This window comes from Bufo gargarizans, chromosome 9 (genome assembly GCF_014858855.1).
Source record: "Bufo gargarizans isolate SCDJY-AF-19 chromosome 9, ASM1485885v1, whole genome shotgun sequence".
Lineage (NCBI taxonomy): Eukaryota > Metazoa > Chordata > Amphibia > Anura > Bufonidae > Bufo > Bufo gargarizans.
In genome coordinates this window covers 30913300-30932349 of record NC_058088.1, presented here as the reverse complement: position 1 = coordinate 30932349, position 19050 = coordinate 30913300, and the positions used below count along the sequence as shown (strand labels likewise).

The following is a 19050-nucleotide window of genomic DNA, read 5'->3' as shown; positions in this document are numbered from 1 at the left end:
TACTGTATATGTATAGATACACAGTAGGGCTGCACAATAAATCGAAAAAATAATCGAATCGCGCTAATCGGCAAATGCGATATGGCGATTTGGCCAAGCCGAAAATGCCGCGATTATATAGGAAGGGGCCCCGCGCACATAACTGCCTTTGTGTGTAAAGTATTTTACTAGTGTGTGAAACAAGCTCTCTCCTATTGATAACAGGTCCGGCCTCTGTACTCACTGTCACGATGAATGCAATGCACTGCAGCGAGCGGAAGCGAGCGAGCCGGCTGGCGCGTGACTGACGTCACTTAGTAACGCTCCTTAGTAACGCTCCACAGATCCCCCATAACACTGTCCTCCACAGATCCCTCATAACACTGTCCTCCACAGATCCCCCATAACACTGTCCTCCACAGATCTCCCATAACACTGTCCTCCACAGATCCCCCATAACAGCGTCCTCCACAGATCCCCCATAACAGCGTCCTCCACAGATCCCCCATAACAGCGTCCTCCACAGATCCCCCATATAACAGCGTCCTCCACAGATCCCCCACATAACAGCGTCCTCCACAGATCCCCCACATAACAGCTTCTTCCACAGATCCCCCACATAACAGCGTCCTCCACAGATCCCCCACATAACAGCGTCCTTCACAGATCCCCCACATAACAGCGTCCTCCACAGATCCCTCACAACACAGTGCCATCCACAGATCCCCCATAACACAGCGTCATCCACAGATCCCCCATAACTATGTCATACCCAGCCGCGTCAGCGGCTCATATGGCAAAATCCAAGCAAATAGACCTCTAGCACAATTCCCTTAAAATTTCGCATCGCATATAGTTATTTTTAGGGCCCTAATCGCAATCGCACAAAATTCCCATATCGTGCAGCCCTAATACTCAGTGTATATATATATATATATATATAGATATAGATATAGATATATAGAACAAAGTGGGCATTATATATATTATGGCACAATGGGGCACCATTATACATACTGAGGGGTCTTGGAGGGTTACTATGTCTACACAGGGCACTGTTGGAGGCATTTTTTAAAATGGAGGTACTACTGAGGGGCATTATCTATGCTAGGGCACGATGGGGGAGCATTATATAAACTGAGGGCACTGCAGGTGCTCGGCTTTTTTTAATACAATAAAATTCATCCATTTTTAACGTTCATTTTTACCTGACGTTAAAAACGAATCTGAAACAGACATTAAAAGTGGACAGAAAATGGATGCACACACTGATGCAAAATGGCCATGAAAAGTGAGTCTGTTTTTAACAGCCATTTTTTTCATTGTTGTATGAATGTACCCTTACACACTGCAGAAAAATTATCTGCAGCAGAAACTGACCTGTATAAATTGACAATTTAAAATCTGCACCTCAGGTCAGTTTCTGCTGCAGATTTTTTCTGCATTGTGTGTATAAGAGATCACTTTGATGGTACTGTAAAACACTGCCTTTTTATGCATGTAATTCTGCACATTTGGTGGGTTTTTGCTGAAGCCGATTTACAGCAGCAGTACGCCCAGAAGTGTAAGGATGCATGCACAGTCTTCAGCTGCACTGCTCAGGCAGCAGCATAGAGCCTCTGTGCTTGTGCTGCTACATGGAGCAGCTGCACAGGAGCAGGATTGACAGGGCCAGGCGAGATGTCCGTCGTGTCCGAGGTTTTTAAGGATGCCGAGTGGTGATGCGGCCTTAATAGTTTTGTGTGTCACAGTGCTCCTACCTGGATACTGTTGCTCCCCAGAGTTAGGCTCCGCAGCAAAAACGGAAGAGAGTAGGAGTTGGTGGAGAATAATCCGAGTCCAGACTTTATTAAGTTTAACAGCTTTACTTGAATAAGCTTCATCCAGAGAACACTTGATCTTTCTCTTGGTTCCAGCAGGTTTTGGGGTAAGGCCTCTTTCACACTTGCGTTGTCCGAATCCGGCGTGTACTCCACTTGCCGGAGTTACACGCCAGATACGGAAAAACGCAAGTGTACTGAAAGCATTTGAAGACGGATCCGTCTTCAAAATGCTTTCAGTGTTACTATGGCAGCCAGGACGCTATTAAAGTCCTGGTTGCCATAGTAGTAGTGGGGAGCGGGGGAGCAGTATACTTACAGTCCGCGCGGCTCCCGGGGCGCTCCAGAATGACATCAGAGCGCCCCATGCGCATGGATGACGTGCCATGCGATCACGTGATCCATGCGCTTGGGGCGCCCTGACGTCACTCTGGAGCGCCCCGGGAGCCGCACGGATGGTAAGTATGCTGCTCCCCCGCTCCCCACTACACTTTACTATGGCTGACAGGACTTTAGCATCCCGGCAGCCATGGTAACCACTCTAAAAAAGCTAAACGTCGTATCCGGCAATGCGCCGAAACAACGTTTAGCTTAAGGCCGGATACGGATCAATGCCTTTCAAGGGCATTTATTCCGGATCCGGCCTTGCGGCAAGTCTTCAGTTTTTTTGGCCGGAGCAAAAAGCGCAGCATGCTGCGGTATTTTCTCCGGCCAAAAAACGTTACGTTCCGGAACTGAAGACATCCTGATGCATCCTGAACGGATTTCACTCCATTCAGAATGCATTAGGATAATCCTGATCAGGATTCTTCCGGCATAGAGCCCCGACGACGGAACTCTATGCCGGAAGACCATAACGCAGGTGTGAAAGAGCCCTTAACTGGCAGGCAAACTTGAATACCTTTCTTTCTCCCTCTCTGGCTTCAGTCTGGTTAAGGGACATTAGGACAGCTCTCGTACCTTTGAGTGGGGTGCCTTTGGCCATTGACCCCCTTGTAATATTCAGTCTATAAACTGCAAGGAGTCAGGGTGCTCTATGAGCTGCTTCCCTCTTAATGCAGGAGTTGTGAGCTGCATCATGACTCATCTGTTTCCAGTTCACTATCATTCTATAGCTTTCTGCAACCCTTCCCTTGTTAGGAAGCAGGACAAGCCCACTTCTGCCCAAAAGGGGGAAGAATGGAATGGTAAGTTCCAATCTTTCTGAAGATACTCTCTCTGCCAGATACACTGCCATCTGCTGGACAACTAGGCAAAGTGCATGAAATACATTACATAAGGTACATAGCAATATTATTAATGCACAATATAGGAGGACCTGTAATAAATACACAGATGGCATTATTGGTTAGCCTATTAGAGACAGTAGCAGGGTGTAGGAATAGTAGTGCCCGCTCGGTAGCGCATATGGACACTCTCCACTAGGGAGATTTGGATGTCTCTCAGCACATACCCTGCTTCTCAGGTGTAAAGAGGAACCAGTCAGAGTCAGCACTTGTCAGTCTGTGGGGGGGAGGTCAACGGTTGCAGCCCCAAATACTAGTAGAACAAACTGACCGCACTCATGTTCCTGCAGGATCTTCAGTGCTGCATTCACATAGAGGTAATAGGGGAAGCATGACGCGTATATGATGTACGTTGGAGAAAGACTCATCTAGAGCTGAAACGCGTTGCGCTGTGATACCTCTATATGAATGAACCACTAAAGAACCTGCCAGATTAATATGTGAGTGCCGGGCAGTTTGTCCTACCCAGCGGCTGATAAATCTCCATTTCTTATATGTATTATAATATTATATTCATGATTACAATAACTTATGAACTATATTTTTGTCTGAAATGAATGTATATTTCTGTATTGCAGTGATACCCAGCAGGATCTGATCAGTTGGTCTGATTTGGATACCAGGTAAGTTACAGCTAAACGTGAAATACAGTATGGTAACCTCCAGGAGGGAGATGAATGATGGCTGTCTCTTAAAGAGCACCTGTCATCTGACATGTCTTATATACTAATTAATTGTATTCCTCATGCGATAATGATTCTGAGGCATCTTTTCATATAACTATATGTTGTTTGTTCCCCAATTATTCCTATTAGAAGATTATGAATAAAAGTACAACACCTATTTGGGGGGAGGGTATGTCCCTGTATAGTCTGACGCTGTCCAATCAGTGCTGCCAGTGTCCGATTGTGCAGGGACACCCCCCCAACTGGTAATAATACCACGCTAGGGATTAATTCATAAACTACTAGTAGGAATAACAGAGGGACAGCACAATAGAGTTATAGGAAAAGATGCTCCAGGATTTCTATCACATTCTTTTTTCCAAGCTGAACAAGCCTGATTTTCCAGCCTCATTTGATCCCATTTAATCTGGTCACAGATTTGAACCCTCTGCAGCTCTCCTATATACTTTACGGCTCATGCACACGAATGTATTTTGTTCCATGTCCGTTCAGGTTTTTTTGCGGAGCATATGCGGAACTATTCATTTTAATGGGTCCGCAAAAAAGAAATATATAAGTCCATCCAAACCTAGGATGACTTTTACCCATAACCGAAACTAGACCGTGCACCAAAACAACAACCTAATAACCGAGAGGGCAGGTGGGCACTAAACCAACGGCTTCACAATCTGGTTTCACAAACAAGACTCAACCAGCCAGCTGAGCCATCCCTAAATATCACTTTAGATGGTCACATGTTAACCCTGTTGACCAATAAACCCTTGTTACCAGGGGCCAGACTGACTCTTCCACAAAACACACATTACTATAGGCCCCTCTGGCTAACCAATCGGGCCATATCACTAAGCAGCTGAAATCTGCCCAGCGATGGTGTGCCCAAAAGGCGGGAAAGTTTCCCGCCAAACCTTACTGGCTAGGAATTATTATTGATAAGCCTCAAACCTCCAATGAAAAACAATCTATGATATATGGCTCCCAGGGAAGATTATGTTCTGGATTTAGGCTTGCTCTTACTCAGCTATGGTCAGGGTTAGTGATTGTATCGTATTCCTTATGTCAACCTTTCCCACTTTAAGGGTCCATTCAAACGTCCGTAAGTGTTTTGCGGACCGCACATGGCCGGCACTATAATAGAAAATGCCTATTCGTGTCCTCTATTGCGGACAAGAATAGGACATGTTCTATTTTTTTGCGGAGATGCGGAACGGAAGTGCGGATGCGGACAGCAAACTGTGTGCTGTCCGCATCTTTTCCGGCCCCATTTAAAATGAATGGGTCCGCACCCATTCCGCATAATTGTGGAACGGATCTGGACCATTTATACGGACGTCTGAATGGAGCCTAAAGGGAACCTGTTATCAATGGGGCAGCACGGTGGCTCAGTGGTTAGCACTGGTGCCTTGCAGCGCTGGGGTCCTAGGTTCAAATCTGAACATAGACAACATCTTCATGGAGTTTGTATGTTCTCCTCGTGTTTGCGTGGGTTTCCTCTGGGTTCTCCGGTTTCCTCCCACACTCCAAAGATAGGGAATTTGGATTGTGAGCCCCATTGGGGACAGTTGGATTCTAATGTCTGTAAAGCGCTGCAAAATATAGTAGTGCTATATACAGTAAGTGCATAAAATAAATTAATAAATAAACTTTATGCAGCCCATACTAACAGCAGAATAAAGTAGAGACAGGTGAGTTGATTTCAGCGGTCGGTGATTTATAACTTAAAAGTAAGTGGTTATCGAGAACCAACATCACAATCATTGCAGACTGGGCCTGGAAAAGAGTTACGGCCACCTGAGAAGAGTCCTGGTTATTCATTAATTCCTGCTCTACCTGCCCATCTGCTGATGACTGACAGTCTTCTGCCTAGCAGATGGGCGGGAGAGCAGGAGACTATGAATAACCATGACTCTTTTCAAGTAGATTTGACTCTTTTCAAGTCCTGGGCTGCAATGATTATGATGATGGTTCTCAGCAACCACTTACTTTTAGCTCATAAGTGACACACTGCTGAAATCAGCATTTCTGTCACTAATTTATGTGGCCCTCCGTGAGGTCAGCATAAAGTTGATGACATGTTCCCTTTAAATTCAATTTAAACTTTTGAGATGTCATAGCAACATATAAAAGGTTTTCATTGATGGAACCTCCTTAAGATCCCGGACACCGCAAAAAAAAGGTTGGGTCTTTCGTGCTCCACAACAGGAAATTCCATCTTTTTGGAAGGCAACCCATATACAGAACATATATACTCGGCCTTATTCTGCCATCACCGAAGATGCAATTGATACAGCTCATTACACAATGGGGCACTAAATGCTGTTTGCTTTCCTGTGGTTTACTTCATATGTGGTTTTTAGTTTCTTTCTCATGAACATGCATATTCGCTTCAGTCAGGACAACAAGGGAGAACACTGCCAACATCAACACACTAAACAATGAGACTATTCCCAGTGGTCTCTGTGACGTGGAATCAACAATTTCCCTTCCAAGCCTAGAACAAAGGGAGCATCTAGGCCTAGCAAAAGACCTGGAAAACCGTAGGTTGAGCAACGAACATGAATATTAAAAGGGTCGGTTCTCATAATAGACCCAACTCTAGAAGGAATGGACTTTTAAACCTGTAAAATAACCAGGTCAGGTTCTCGGCAAATATTGTTCTACTAGCAAAAGGTCTCAGATATCAGAGTTATTCGCTCAAGCTTGTGACACAAGTCAGTTTTACAGCTATGCTAGGAATATGAAAGCCCTAAAGCAGAAAACACATTCATTCATGCACATACAAACACACACCATCACACTTCAACACAAAATGGTGCATTCTTTGCTAATTATGTTGGACTTCTGGGCAGGGTGACAACACTCATTATGTAAGAGATGAACAGCAGTCAATATGAAGTTGGTGGTGATAATCTTGTGTTTCACCCAAAAGAATTTGGCATCTATGAGACCATGTGTTGGTTTTCAAACTGATGCAACCAGTAACTTCATATGTCACATCTATGGTTAGTGTTAGGTTATTTAAATAATTGGATATATAGAATGTGGCCAATTATCAAACATGTATAGGAGCCTCCAAGCTCTTCTCTGACAGCCCACTGGATTTGAGCATTCACAATACTTTGCTTCTCAAGGCAACAGGAGGTTACCAGAGGGGTTTGGTAGTTGTTTAGTCCCATATCCCAATTGAAACACATGTACAAAACCCTCAGCCAAGTGTGTTTGTTTATCACAGAGTTGGTACAAATAGATGCTGTCCGAATACGTATTTGGCTGACAGCTATGTTAAGTCTATGGCCACCCTTTGTTTTGACTCCTGGTCACTATATGGGTGGAGATTTTGAGTTCTGTTTGGTTCTTCAAGTTTCTCAATGACTTCCTCATGATGATTGTATATCCATCCATATTCCTGCAGGTTTTCCTCCACCAATTTTCCCTCTCAACTTTTCAGTCTTTTTCAATGACGTTTCAGACATTCCTGGTCTTGTCCAAGGACCCACTTGTTTCGTTTTTTATACCATCCTTGGGGATTCTTAAATGTCACTGTCCACACCAAGGTTCAAACTTCTCCTTTACAATCCTTTTCTTTTCACACCCCTGATGAACCACAGCCAATCTCATGACTCGGACCTCTCTGAGTCTTTAGGCATACTTTGAGATTTGTAATCGTATGATGTCCTCTTTTCATATACTGATATATATATTATGGAGCACCATTTACTCATAAATCATAGTCACCTACTCCTGGACTTATATCTGACTCATCGATCCTGTCATTTCTCCTTGTGTTCAGCCCTCACGTATATAAATTTGCAGTGACACAAAGTACAAATATGATTGCAATCTAACAATGGCTAATTCATGCAATTGCTGTGGCAGTGGGAGTAGAACAGCACCTCGGTCACACCCTACATACTGATATTTGACCTACGGTGCATTGAAATAGTAAACTGGTTGAGTGAGAAGCTATCATTCGGCAGAAGTGGACACAGCAGCAAGGTTTACTTAGCTGAGGAACTGCAGTAAGTTTATCATTTGGGGGGAAACTTTTGGCATAAAGCGATTCAAGGCTTAAATTGAAAGTATGCTGTTGGGGGGGATTCCATGTTGTGGCACTACAGCTGGTTCCATTAGTTGGGTGGGCATGGCAGAAGCTGTACTAATAGGCTGAAGTGGCTGAAGGTATAATATATGAATTAATGTCTTACATTATAGGGATCCTATATTTTTGAAATATATGATTCATACAAGCATTGAAATGTTATAATTTTGGTCCATTAGTATGCAATGTAATGGCAGGACTGTATATGCAGATAGAGGAGGAATAGTGTGTGTTTGCCTATGGCTACATGGAAACATCTATGGATGATCTGTATCCCCATGCATTATCCACATATGTGGAGAAAAAAGCAGCCTCTAACTCCATCCACCGAAGAAAACCCTTGAGGGGTTGCATGTAGCCTGTGTTCGGTCACCCCATTGAAAAAGACTACAGTCTGCCTGGAGTGGCTGATCACAGGGAATAATAACTTGTTTTCAACTTATCATAAAATACAGATAAGATGGATGTTAGGCTTTGCATCTCTTTAATTATTCCTCGGCAAAGTATTGGTCATAAGCCCCTGTAAGGCTGTAACTTTTATTGATCAGGGGCCCTTCTAGCCATGGTTCAATTTGTCCTTTACATAAACATTAGGCATATTTTTAGAGGGTAGCTCCACCTGAATATGCTTTGTGTTGTTCAATAACTATTGGCTTAGTCATACAAGATACAATAAAGTTGATACGTTATATAAAGGGAATTCGATGTAATGTACTACAGAAGAAAAGTACATAGTTGCATAGTTAATATGTTTGAAAAAGACATAAGTCCATCAAGTTCAACCAAGGGATAGGTGGGTGGATAGGTGTGAATTTGAGAAAAGTGGAGTAAGACCCAGATTTCTACACATTTTCATAAGCATTAATGTCATTTACTTTTAAGAATTCATCTAAGCCTTTTTTTAAACCACCCACTGTTCCTGCCGTGACCATGTCCTGAGGAAGTCTATTCCACAGCTTCACCGTTCTTACAGTGAAGAAGCTTTGATGCTTCTGCAGACTGAACTTTTTCTGCTCTAGTCTGAGGCAGTGCCCCTTGTCTTGTGAGGAGATTTTACATGGAAAAGTTTTTCACCATATTTTTTGTACTGCCCATTTATATATTTGTATAAGTTAATCATGTCCCCCTTAGACGTCTCTTCTCAAGACTAAATACATTTTTTTATTTTCCTCATAACTAAGATCCTTCATGCTACTTATCAGTTTAGTTGCTCTTCTTTGTACCTTTTCCGGCCCCAGGGCATCCTTTCTATGGACTGGTGCCCCAGATTGAACTGTAAATCCCTGATGAGGCGGCAGCATAGGGAATCTTATCAGAAAATGACCTATTGTTTAAAACGAGTTTCATGTTAAATATATTCTATAAATAATTTTAGGTGATGTTATTTTAATTTTTTTATGTTGCTATCTATGTTTTGAAAAATTTAGCAGTTTTATTACTGGTCACTAAGCCTAATAATAGGCTGCAATACTTTGCGCAGATCACCTTTCAGCAGTCACCTCATCATCACAGGTAGGATTACAATGACAGATAACACCCATATATATAGATGGCACAGGATACACCCTTCACAGTATGTGATATTACAGCTTATCTACTCCCTCCTGACCTCTGCACAGCTCACAGAGCATGACTAGAAAACTCTCCCATAGAAGTTAATGAGTTCCCCTTCTGTCCATTGTGTAATTGGCCCATTGTGGCTGCTGTAAAGCATATCTGTAAATGCTGTTGAACAACAGCTCAGGCAAGATGGCCGCCACCAAAATCATGTTCAGGAAATAGAATTAAACAAAATCTAAAGTCAGAAAATAAAAACAGATTAGAAAAAAAGGGAATACATGTCACTATGGGGTTTTAACCTGCAGAAAAAAATGATAGGTGCCACACTCCCTTAATCCCTAAATGTGTCTATAATCAGGGAGGGAGGAGGTGACCACACAATGATGAAGCAGCCTAATAGTGGTCTATTAGGCCTTTAAAAAGAGTAACAGTTGTAGCTGGTGGCAATTAAATCAATGGCGGAGCTTCTGGAGCTTTCTTTTGTGAGTGACATTCTACTTTGGATTCTCCTCTATGTTTATAATTGTAATCATTTTTCTTTTATGTCTTTTGATAGGGTAGCAAAGGAAAGGTCCGTCACCCCAACACCGGTGCCACGTCAAACCAACAAAGACAGGTCAGTGTTACGGTCTATGCTACATTGCTGGTTCTTACCTCTCATCATTGGGACACTGAGTTGTTCTCTGCTTTCAAGATATGCGATTTAATAAAACATAGCAGTGTACTTTTAGAAACAGCTCCACTCTACTGCATAAGCCATACCTGGTATTGCAGCTCGGCCCCATTCCATTTATGTATTTAGTCTATTTGTTAGTTACATTTTTTCTTCTGGAAGATCTTAGGCAGGGTGCTGAATCTCATTGAAGAGGTCAGGCCTGTATGAGACTTACTGGTAGTACTCTATGGTACAGAGACTTATTGGCAATGTTCCACTGGAAAGAAATATGCAAAGAGACATCTCGCAAGATCATCCTGCTTGTTGGAAAGTTCTTGACTCATAGGGAGCCATTTTCAATAGGTATCACTGGTGAGATGGTTCTCTTTCTTGGGAGATACCGCTTTGCATTTTCTGGAAGAGCTAAATAGGGGGGGGGGGGGGGGTGAGGATAATCTCAACCATAGAAAACCAACTCAGTGTAAGGGATAGAAGTCTGGATGATAATATGAGCAGCATCTCCATTAAGCGAAGTCATCCCAAATGTCTTTCCTTGGCTGTCTTCTAAATCAAACAACCATTGAGTAGGAACATCTTCTTCACCGAAGATGTGAAATATCTTCTACTATGTTTCCATTGAGAACATGAGATTGACTACATAAGGTGACTGCCAAAAATAAAAGCCATAACTAACCACAAAGAATACACTTACAATCAAACCAGTGAAACAAATACTAGAAGAGGTGGAAGCTGAAGACATATTCTCTTAGGACTAAATAGAAAACTAGCTGGTGTGGGGACTCGCTCTGGTAGACCGGGTGTGCGGACGCAGTACAGAGGCAAATTACGAGTTCTTAAATCAAACTTCCGTGTTTATTTACACATAAAGCAAAAACAAAACGCTACTTTGCAGTCTTGGTGTTAGTTCACACACCTGTGAAAAGTCCACATGGGAAAAATCACCTTGTTGGCAGTTCTGCCTACAGCAGTCCATAGCAAGCTTTTAGGTGGCCCATTTCCCTTACAGACGGGTCTCAGCCCTCCAGCACGGCACAAGCCTCAGATCCAAGCGTGCACACCTCCTGAGCTCCACTGTCAGACTGAGGTAATCCTCCCCACCTGGCAGTGTTGGCTGTTTTTTAGGCCTGGCAAAACCCGGCCTGGAACATGGGGAGTAGTCACCCACCCAGTACTTTGACTACTTCCAGTAAGAGCCATCCCAGATCAGCTATACAGCCATACTAAGTATTAAGGTGTCAAACAGCAATGGCTGCTGACACATAAAAAACGACTCTTACTCCACTGAGGCCAGGAACACGTACCTATCATCCACGATGATTCTTTGTACCTTCTTACACTGGATATGGTTGGGAACTAGTGAAAATACGAATTGTAAATGATTGTTTTTGTATGATTTATGTCTCATTGTCAGTGAGAAATCTGCAGGGGAACCTCCGCTCCTTATTATCTCCCCAGAGCTGAACAGTACCAGGTATGTGTTAGGAGAAGGACTATGACATTTAATTTTTATGTAGAATAAGAACTAGAAAGCTTATCATTTAACATCGGATCTCAAATGTAAAAATATTGTGCACCATAACAAAAGTTATGGCCAAACACTACATATAGCACTAGGTTAGAGAACGATAGTCTAGATCCTAAAATAGGAGAGTGTTCTTCGACCTGCTGCCAAACAATTTCCATAATGAGATGATGGGTGTTGTCACTTTGCAATTGTTGACCACTACACTAGAAGTTATGGAGTCCAATGAAAATGATTCTATAGTCAAAATGAATTATAACATAAAACATGCTGGAAAAATTTGTCGTAATAATTTATGGTGTCTTCTATGTCGTGTCTGTTAAACATATCAGAAAAGAACATTGTTGAGGTCTCTCTTCAGGACCTCTCACTGATTCCCAAAACTCAAGGGGTTTCTAGGTACAGGCCTTCAGTCCTTCATATGTAATTGATATACAGTACAGACCAAAAGTTTGGACACCTTCTCATTCAAAGAGTTTTCTTTATTTTCATGACTATGAAAATTGTAGATTCACACTGAAGGCATCAAAACTATGAATTAACACAGGTGGAATTATATACATAACAAAAAAGTGTGAAACAACTGAAAATATGTCATATTCTAGGTTCTTCAAAGTAGCCACCTTTTGCTTTGATTACTGCTTTGCACACTCTTGGCATTCTCTTGATGTGCTTCAAGAGGTGGTCACCTGAAATGTTTTTCAGTTCACAGGTGTGCCCTGTCAGGTTTAATAAGTGGGGCTTCTTGCCTTATAAATGGGGTTGGGACCATCAGTTGCATTGTGGAGAAGTCAGGTGGATACACAGCTGATAGTCCTACTGAATAGACAGAATTTGTATTAATTAACATGTGCTAATTCATAGTTTTGATGCCTTCAGTGTGAAGCTACAATTTTCATAGTCATGAAAATAAAGAAAACTCTTTGAATGAGAAGGTGTGTCCAAACTTTTGGTGTGTACTGTAGCTAAGCACCTCAATTTATAGACTCGAATGAAGTCTTGATTAGTCATGTAGGACCGTTATAATCAAAGTGAACTCATGTACCAAAATGAAAGGGCAACAGTTCAAGAGTTTAGTTGCTGAGGTGATCAAGTCTACATTTTTACTGTGAAGGTATAAGTCTGTAGTCTAACTTATACAAAAAAATCATAAACTACTGTACTGTTTTTTTGCTTTTTAGCTATTTCTATAAATCTTTCTAATTTAAAAGTTTTCACTTATTTGTTAATTATCCTTTTTTTTTTTCAGGACCAATCAGCCACCGAAGCCTGCTGTTATCACCACTGTGGATGAGACAGAAGTCAATGACACCAGATACCGAGATTCTGAGAGCCTTAGGGAAAGCAATAATCAGTAAGAAGGCATCATTTTCAGATGTTTTTTGTCCATTTTTTGTCTTACATTACACCATTTACAACCATTTTATAAGATGGTTTTATCAGTGTTAAGGTTAAAAGGAACCTGTCACCATGAAAATGCAAAGTAATCTGCAGGCAGCATGTTATAGAACAGGAGGAGATGAGCAGATTGATATGTAGTTTTATAGAAAAAGATTCTGAAAAAATATAATTTATTCATTTATATCTAGGCGCATTCTGGGCTTTGAAGTTCTATAAGTGAATGATAGCCTCTCTCCCTCTGTGTATACAGATATAGCTGTCAATCACTGATAGGACCACCTCCTTGACTTCAAAGATCAGAATGAGCATGAATTTAAATTAAGGAAATACAGGTTATACTGGATCTTCTCCCACAAAACTAAATATAAATCTGCTCAGCTCCTCCTACTCGAAAATATGCTGCCTTCAGCTCAGACATGTTCAACGTCTGTTCAACGTGACAGGTTCCTTAAATGTTCAATCATACTTGCTTTGGGTACCACAATGGGGTCTGCTCTGCCTCCTACCAGTGGACCACAACACCACCATTATTCATAGAGTAGTATTATGGTTCATCTTAAAGGGAGTCTTTCACCTAATCTGAGCGTTTTAGACCGCTCAGATCAGGTTATAGACTCTTTAACCCTCATTACGATCATACCTGTCTCTTATCTGTCCCTCGCCCAGATAATGAAAATAACACTTTTTAAACGTATGCAAATTACCTTCTGAAGGTGCCCAGGGGCGGCGTTACTGGGCGATGTGCCCAGAAAAACACACCTCCAGCCGGCGGACGTCACGAGCGGCACCAGAGGACGGCGGGCTGGGAACTGGCCCGCACCTGCGCACTGCTCTGCCCATTATGGGCAGATGAACAGCTTTTCATATTGCGCATGCGCCGGCCAACTAAAGACAGCCGGCCGGCGCATGCGCAATATAAAAAACTGTTCATCTGCCCATAATGGGCAGAGCAGTGCGCAGGTGCAGGCCAGTTCCCAGCCCGCCGTCCTCTGGTGCCGCTCGTGACGTCCGCTGGCTGGTGGTGTGTTTTTCTGGGCACATCGCCCAGTAACGCCGCCCCTGGGCACCTTCAGAAGGTAATTTGCATATGTTTAAAAAGTAATGAGGGTTAAAGAGTCTATAACCTGATCTGAGCGGTCTAAAACGCTCAGATTAGGTGAAAGACTCCCTTTAATCTTAAACTATAAATAAATATTACAGGGCCCAATAGAATATCATTACAAAGGACAGGGTAAGTTATGAAACTGATTTATGGATGAACTGAAAGTATTGTGGTCTGCAGAAAGCCGGCAAGACCCATTGTGGGACCCCCTATAAGTCCAATCTGGGAGCAGAGATGGGAAATCAATCCTGACCCACATAAATACTAAATAAAAAACTTTAAATTAGAGATCTCTCAAGATGAATATGTAACTAGACACCAGGGGAGAATTACTTAGGCCATAATCAATAAGTCACATCAGTTGTATATCAGTCAATAAACTTTTAGACTTTATAGGCTATTATCAAAATGTTGATATTAATCTGAATGTGTGATAAGGTATTAATCCTTTGCATATGCTACAGTCAATACTATATCTGAAAATAATGTATGCTCTTGCTATACCATCCCATTTATTGTTGGGGATTCCTAAATATGCATTTCTCAACAGATCACCTTCCGGAGACAGACGAGTAACTGTAATTATCTCAGACACGGAAACCGAGCGCCCTAGAACCCCGGAGCAGAGAAGTAGCTCCCCAAGGTTATTATCTCCGTATTAAATATAATTACCTGCCTAATGTCTTATGATTATGTATGATCATTCCTATGGCATCATATAGGTCTCACTACAGGCAGCACTTTATACCGTAATCCAGGTTCCTATTGATGTTGCTGCGTTGACTCATTAACGTTAATTACTTAATCAGATATCCAAAGTGTGGCAAGTAACTTCCACCATTTTGGAATCCAATGTAAGATTTTAATAACCAATGCATTTTTTTTATAAGTTATAAGTGAGCTTAGGACCCACACTGACTGATTCCCCCCCCAAAAAGGGGTGGTCTGTTGTCTCTTCACAGCTAGTGATGAGCGAAGTTATGAAAAAATCGATTCGGCTGCTTTGCCAGATTTCACGCAAAAATTAGATTTGTGATGAATTACTTTGTCAGAAGCACATTGCTTTGTATGTAGTTGGCGCAATTATGGGGGAACAGCGATTGCATCGCCCAGCCATCATTGAACCCCTCAGATGCCGTGTTCATCACTGATCGCAGCATCTAATGCTACAATTGTAGGCTTTCATGGGTTAATCCTGTAAAAAAAACAAAAAACATACTCACGGAAAGGCCGTCGCAGCCATCTTGATTAAAGACACTGCATGAAATCTCTTGTGGTGACGTGATGACGTTGTCACATCATCATGCTGGCGGGGCATGGTGATGTCATCACTGATGGAGTCACCGTGCCCAGCCAGCGCTCTGGCATGATGACATCATATGTCACCCCGTGTGAGATTTCGCACACTATCTATAATCAAGATGGTTGCAATGGCCTCTCTGCGAGCAAATAGATGAGATGAGTATGTTTTGGGGGGTTTTTTTAGCCGCCATTTCAGGAAAAATAGATTAGTTACCACGAAGCGCAAGGGAATTCTGCTTCGTGGCAAATCAAACTTTTCCAGAAATTTGGATTGAAGGCAATTCGTTTGGCTTCAATTCGCTCTACACTATTCAAAGCTCACCTGGACTGTGTCCTTTGGAAACTTCAATATAATACTTTCATTATGGCAACATTAATTTGTGTTAATGCCCCCTCCCCCAAAGGAGAATATATTTAAGTGGAATACCCCTTTATCTACTAAGTATGTATGTCCATAGAACTACTCTAAGGTTACTGCATCGCACGATGCAACAACCATCTATTTTCCTAACATTCAGTGTAGGGGGTAGACCGTAACAGTCACCACTGCCAATAACAAGATGTTGACCATGTTGATGAGTGGCAGATGACCCTGATGACTTTTTTCATTTCAGACCCACCCCACGTCCACGGGAAACCCTTAACACTACAGTTACAGAGTCTATACACAGAGTTCCGGACACTATTGAAACCACAATGCTAGAAGCAAGTCCATCCAGGTAATTTACATTTTCTGCTCCTTTCTAAGAGACATTAATTGCAACCAACACTGAGGATGTTCAGAGATTCCAGTGAAATCAGTAGTAATAAAGCTGGCCATACACAGTAGACATAAGTATGGTGGACCGGCAGACTATCTAATATGTATGGGGGTGTCCTGACTTTCCCCCAATGGTAGGTGTTGGTTGAAATGAGAATATTGGATTTCAATATGCTTGATCTTTTGTTCTTACGGGATGTAAGCTCTGGTATCTGGCAGTGGCTTAGTCCCAAATAGCTGTCCCAGCATTTGCTCCGTCCACCTGGAGATGTGGAGAAGGTGATTACAAGGCTGGATAAACTATCCTTTACAATTTCTTGTATGCTTAGTCCCATCACCTTATTAAGAACACATGCGACTCAAAGCATGGAGGCAGGAGGAATAACTGAAGAGCATTCGCCAGATCTATCTAAGGTATATGGGCAGCCGAAGTCATCATCATCTCTTTGAGTTGACTACAAGCCTCAAGAGGCTAATGTTCCTCCTTGTAGAGATCCAGCTAGTAGGGCGTCTTTAGGGCAATGATCCATAGCTTTCCTCCTGAAGGAAGAAAATCGTCTCTCTAGTGACACCTATAGGTGTCTACCTTGTTGTCAATGTCTGACCCTATAAAGAGCTTTGAACCATCACTTAGGTTACCCCCCCCCCCCCCCCCCCCCCCCCGAACCAGAGACACCCATTTGTTTGGGAGTTATTGCTCCTCATCAGCACAGAGTAGGGTTCTGGTTGGCTGCACATAGTACACACAAGTCATAGGAATCTGATCGCAGGATTTCAGCTGTGACTCTGACTTTCACTAGATGTGACAGCAATGATGACGAGGCTATATTTATTTTTCCACCATGTCATTAGTTAAAAATGTGTCAACGGGTGAAATAGTTTAAAAGGGCATCTGTCAGCAGGATGAACCCTATTCATCCAGCTGTAGTGCCTGGTCGAGCTGATCCTACTCATACCTTTCTTATCCCCAGTCCGGACTTAATTGCACCTAGGGTGGGCCCTAACCACTCTGCATACCCTAACTTCTTCACTGTACTTCTCTGGGCTCTCCCCTTACACTTGATTGACAGGGCCAGGCATCCAGGTGGAGGGGGCAGTGGCGAGGGAATGAGAGGTGCACTAAGTGACTGGTGCACTTAAACCCTAATATCCCTATTTTTAAAAACTTTATTTTTCCTGAGCGCAACAACCAAGGGAGGTATGTATTTAATCAGCAGGGTCAGCTCTACCAGGCATTATGCCTGGTTTAATAGGGCTGATCCTGCTGACAGATGTGCTTTCCAGTGCCATGAGATCAGTTTGTCTTAGTTGATAACTGTATTGTCCTTCATATATACTTCTGCTGTTACTAATGCATTGTTGGGATAGAATTAAACTAATATAAATCACGTATGACATACCCAGAGTCCTTCTTACTAACTCCCTGCATCCATCCATGTGCTGCTCAGAGTTGTCCTTCTAGTATTCTGGTGTTTAAGATGGTTAAAAGGAAGATGCCACCCCTTCTTTTTACCAAACCTAAGGATAGGAAAGTATGACTGTATTGTATTTTTTGGGAAAATGCTGCCCCATGCAGTCAGGGCACCTTGACCTTATGATGGCGCATTCCTTCATACTTGAAGTCAGAGGTCACAGACAATGAGGTGAGGTCTTTCCAGTTCAAATCCAAGCTAGTTTTTTTAATAGTAGAAAAATCCTAGAAAATATGAAACCTCAGGTTAATTGCTTATGCGTTTCAATGCTCTTAGTCAGAGCATAACATGGAATGGTGTATATCATTCTATGACTAAGAGCTATGTTATGCTCAAACCATGTAAGTAATTACCCTTGGGCTTTATATTTTCTGTGATTTGTGTAAGGAAATACTATGGTCACTGTCCAGAACCCCAGCCAGAGAACTCAGAAACTACTACCAGTCCTAATGATCAGGAACCATAGCCTACCACTAGGTTCTTCATCAGAGCCTGCCTTGAGGCCAGATGGACTTGGCTGCTAGGGACCCAAGTAACGTCTGCGGCATATCTAGGGTAAGGTAGCAGAAAACTGATGCAAGCTTGCTGGAGGCAGACCTACCAGAATGACTGGGGGTGCAAAGAGTAGTAGACAAGCAGGATGAAAATCATGAGAGACAGATAATGACAAAACAGTGGACAAGGGATTAATCTGGAAACAAGCCACAGTCAGAATACCTGGAGAAGCCAAATCAGCAGCAAGGGGTTAATCTAGAAGCCAAGCCTCTGTTAGAAGTTCCAATACAATAGTAGTGAGTAGCACAAAATGCAGGAGCCGGGGTACACAAAACCACAGTCATATGGCAATCATGGATTAAATCTTAAATCCCCCTCCTAGCTTTGGTATTGGACGCTGAGCCAGGATCCTGATTGGCTTGGCTTCAAGCCTCACTGAAAGGTCGACCAGCCAGGGCTTGGCTGTTCGGCACTGCAACCCTCCCAGCGCAACTATGCACAGTAACTTGACTGGGTGAATTCCCGACAATGTTTCTACTATAAAATAAAGCTTGGATTTTAACTGGTGTGCTGGACACCTACCAATACCGATTCAGATACTAATTCCTGGAGGCCAGTCATGTATGTCCATGCACAATATACGTCAAATTAGACGCCTAGAGGTCGGGTGAACAGATGCCCTTCTCTTTCTTTAGTTGACAACAGTAAGGGAAGCAGAAGGGTAATATGTTCTCTGTCCACCTCCATGGTGTGTCACCTGCAGGCTGGGCAAATACCCAGGGTGGCTTTAATGTTAACGCCATAGTGAGGAGGAGAAAAGGGGGTTGTTGAACACTTAACATGTTTAGTTTAAAAACCCATTTTCATATATCCTACTCTTCAATAAAGGGAGG

At 42.6% G+C, this 19050-nt stretch overlaps 1 protein-coding gene across 3 annotated transcripts in view; it reads left to right on the top strand.

The window, feature by feature from the left end:
* The window catches only part of LOC122946462 (zinc finger protein 185-like), a 131178-nt gene that overhangs the window by 96849 nt on the left and 15279 nt on the right, over positions 1-19050 (top strand). For all 3 annotated transcript variants that reach the window (XM_044306123.1, XM_044306122.1, XM_044306121.1), the window contains 6 exons: positions 3664-3708; positions 9984-10043; positions 11515-11574; positions 12875-12979; positions 14679-14771; positions 16045-16149. In XM_044306123.1, coding sequence (XP_044162058.1) covers positions 3664-3708; positions 9984-10043; positions 11515-11574; positions 12875-12979; positions 14679-14771; positions 16045-16149 — 468 coding nt within the window. The remainder of the gene's footprint in view (positions 1-3663; positions 3709-9983; positions 10044-11514; positions 11575-12874; positions 12980-14678; positions 14772-16044; positions 16150-19050) is intronic.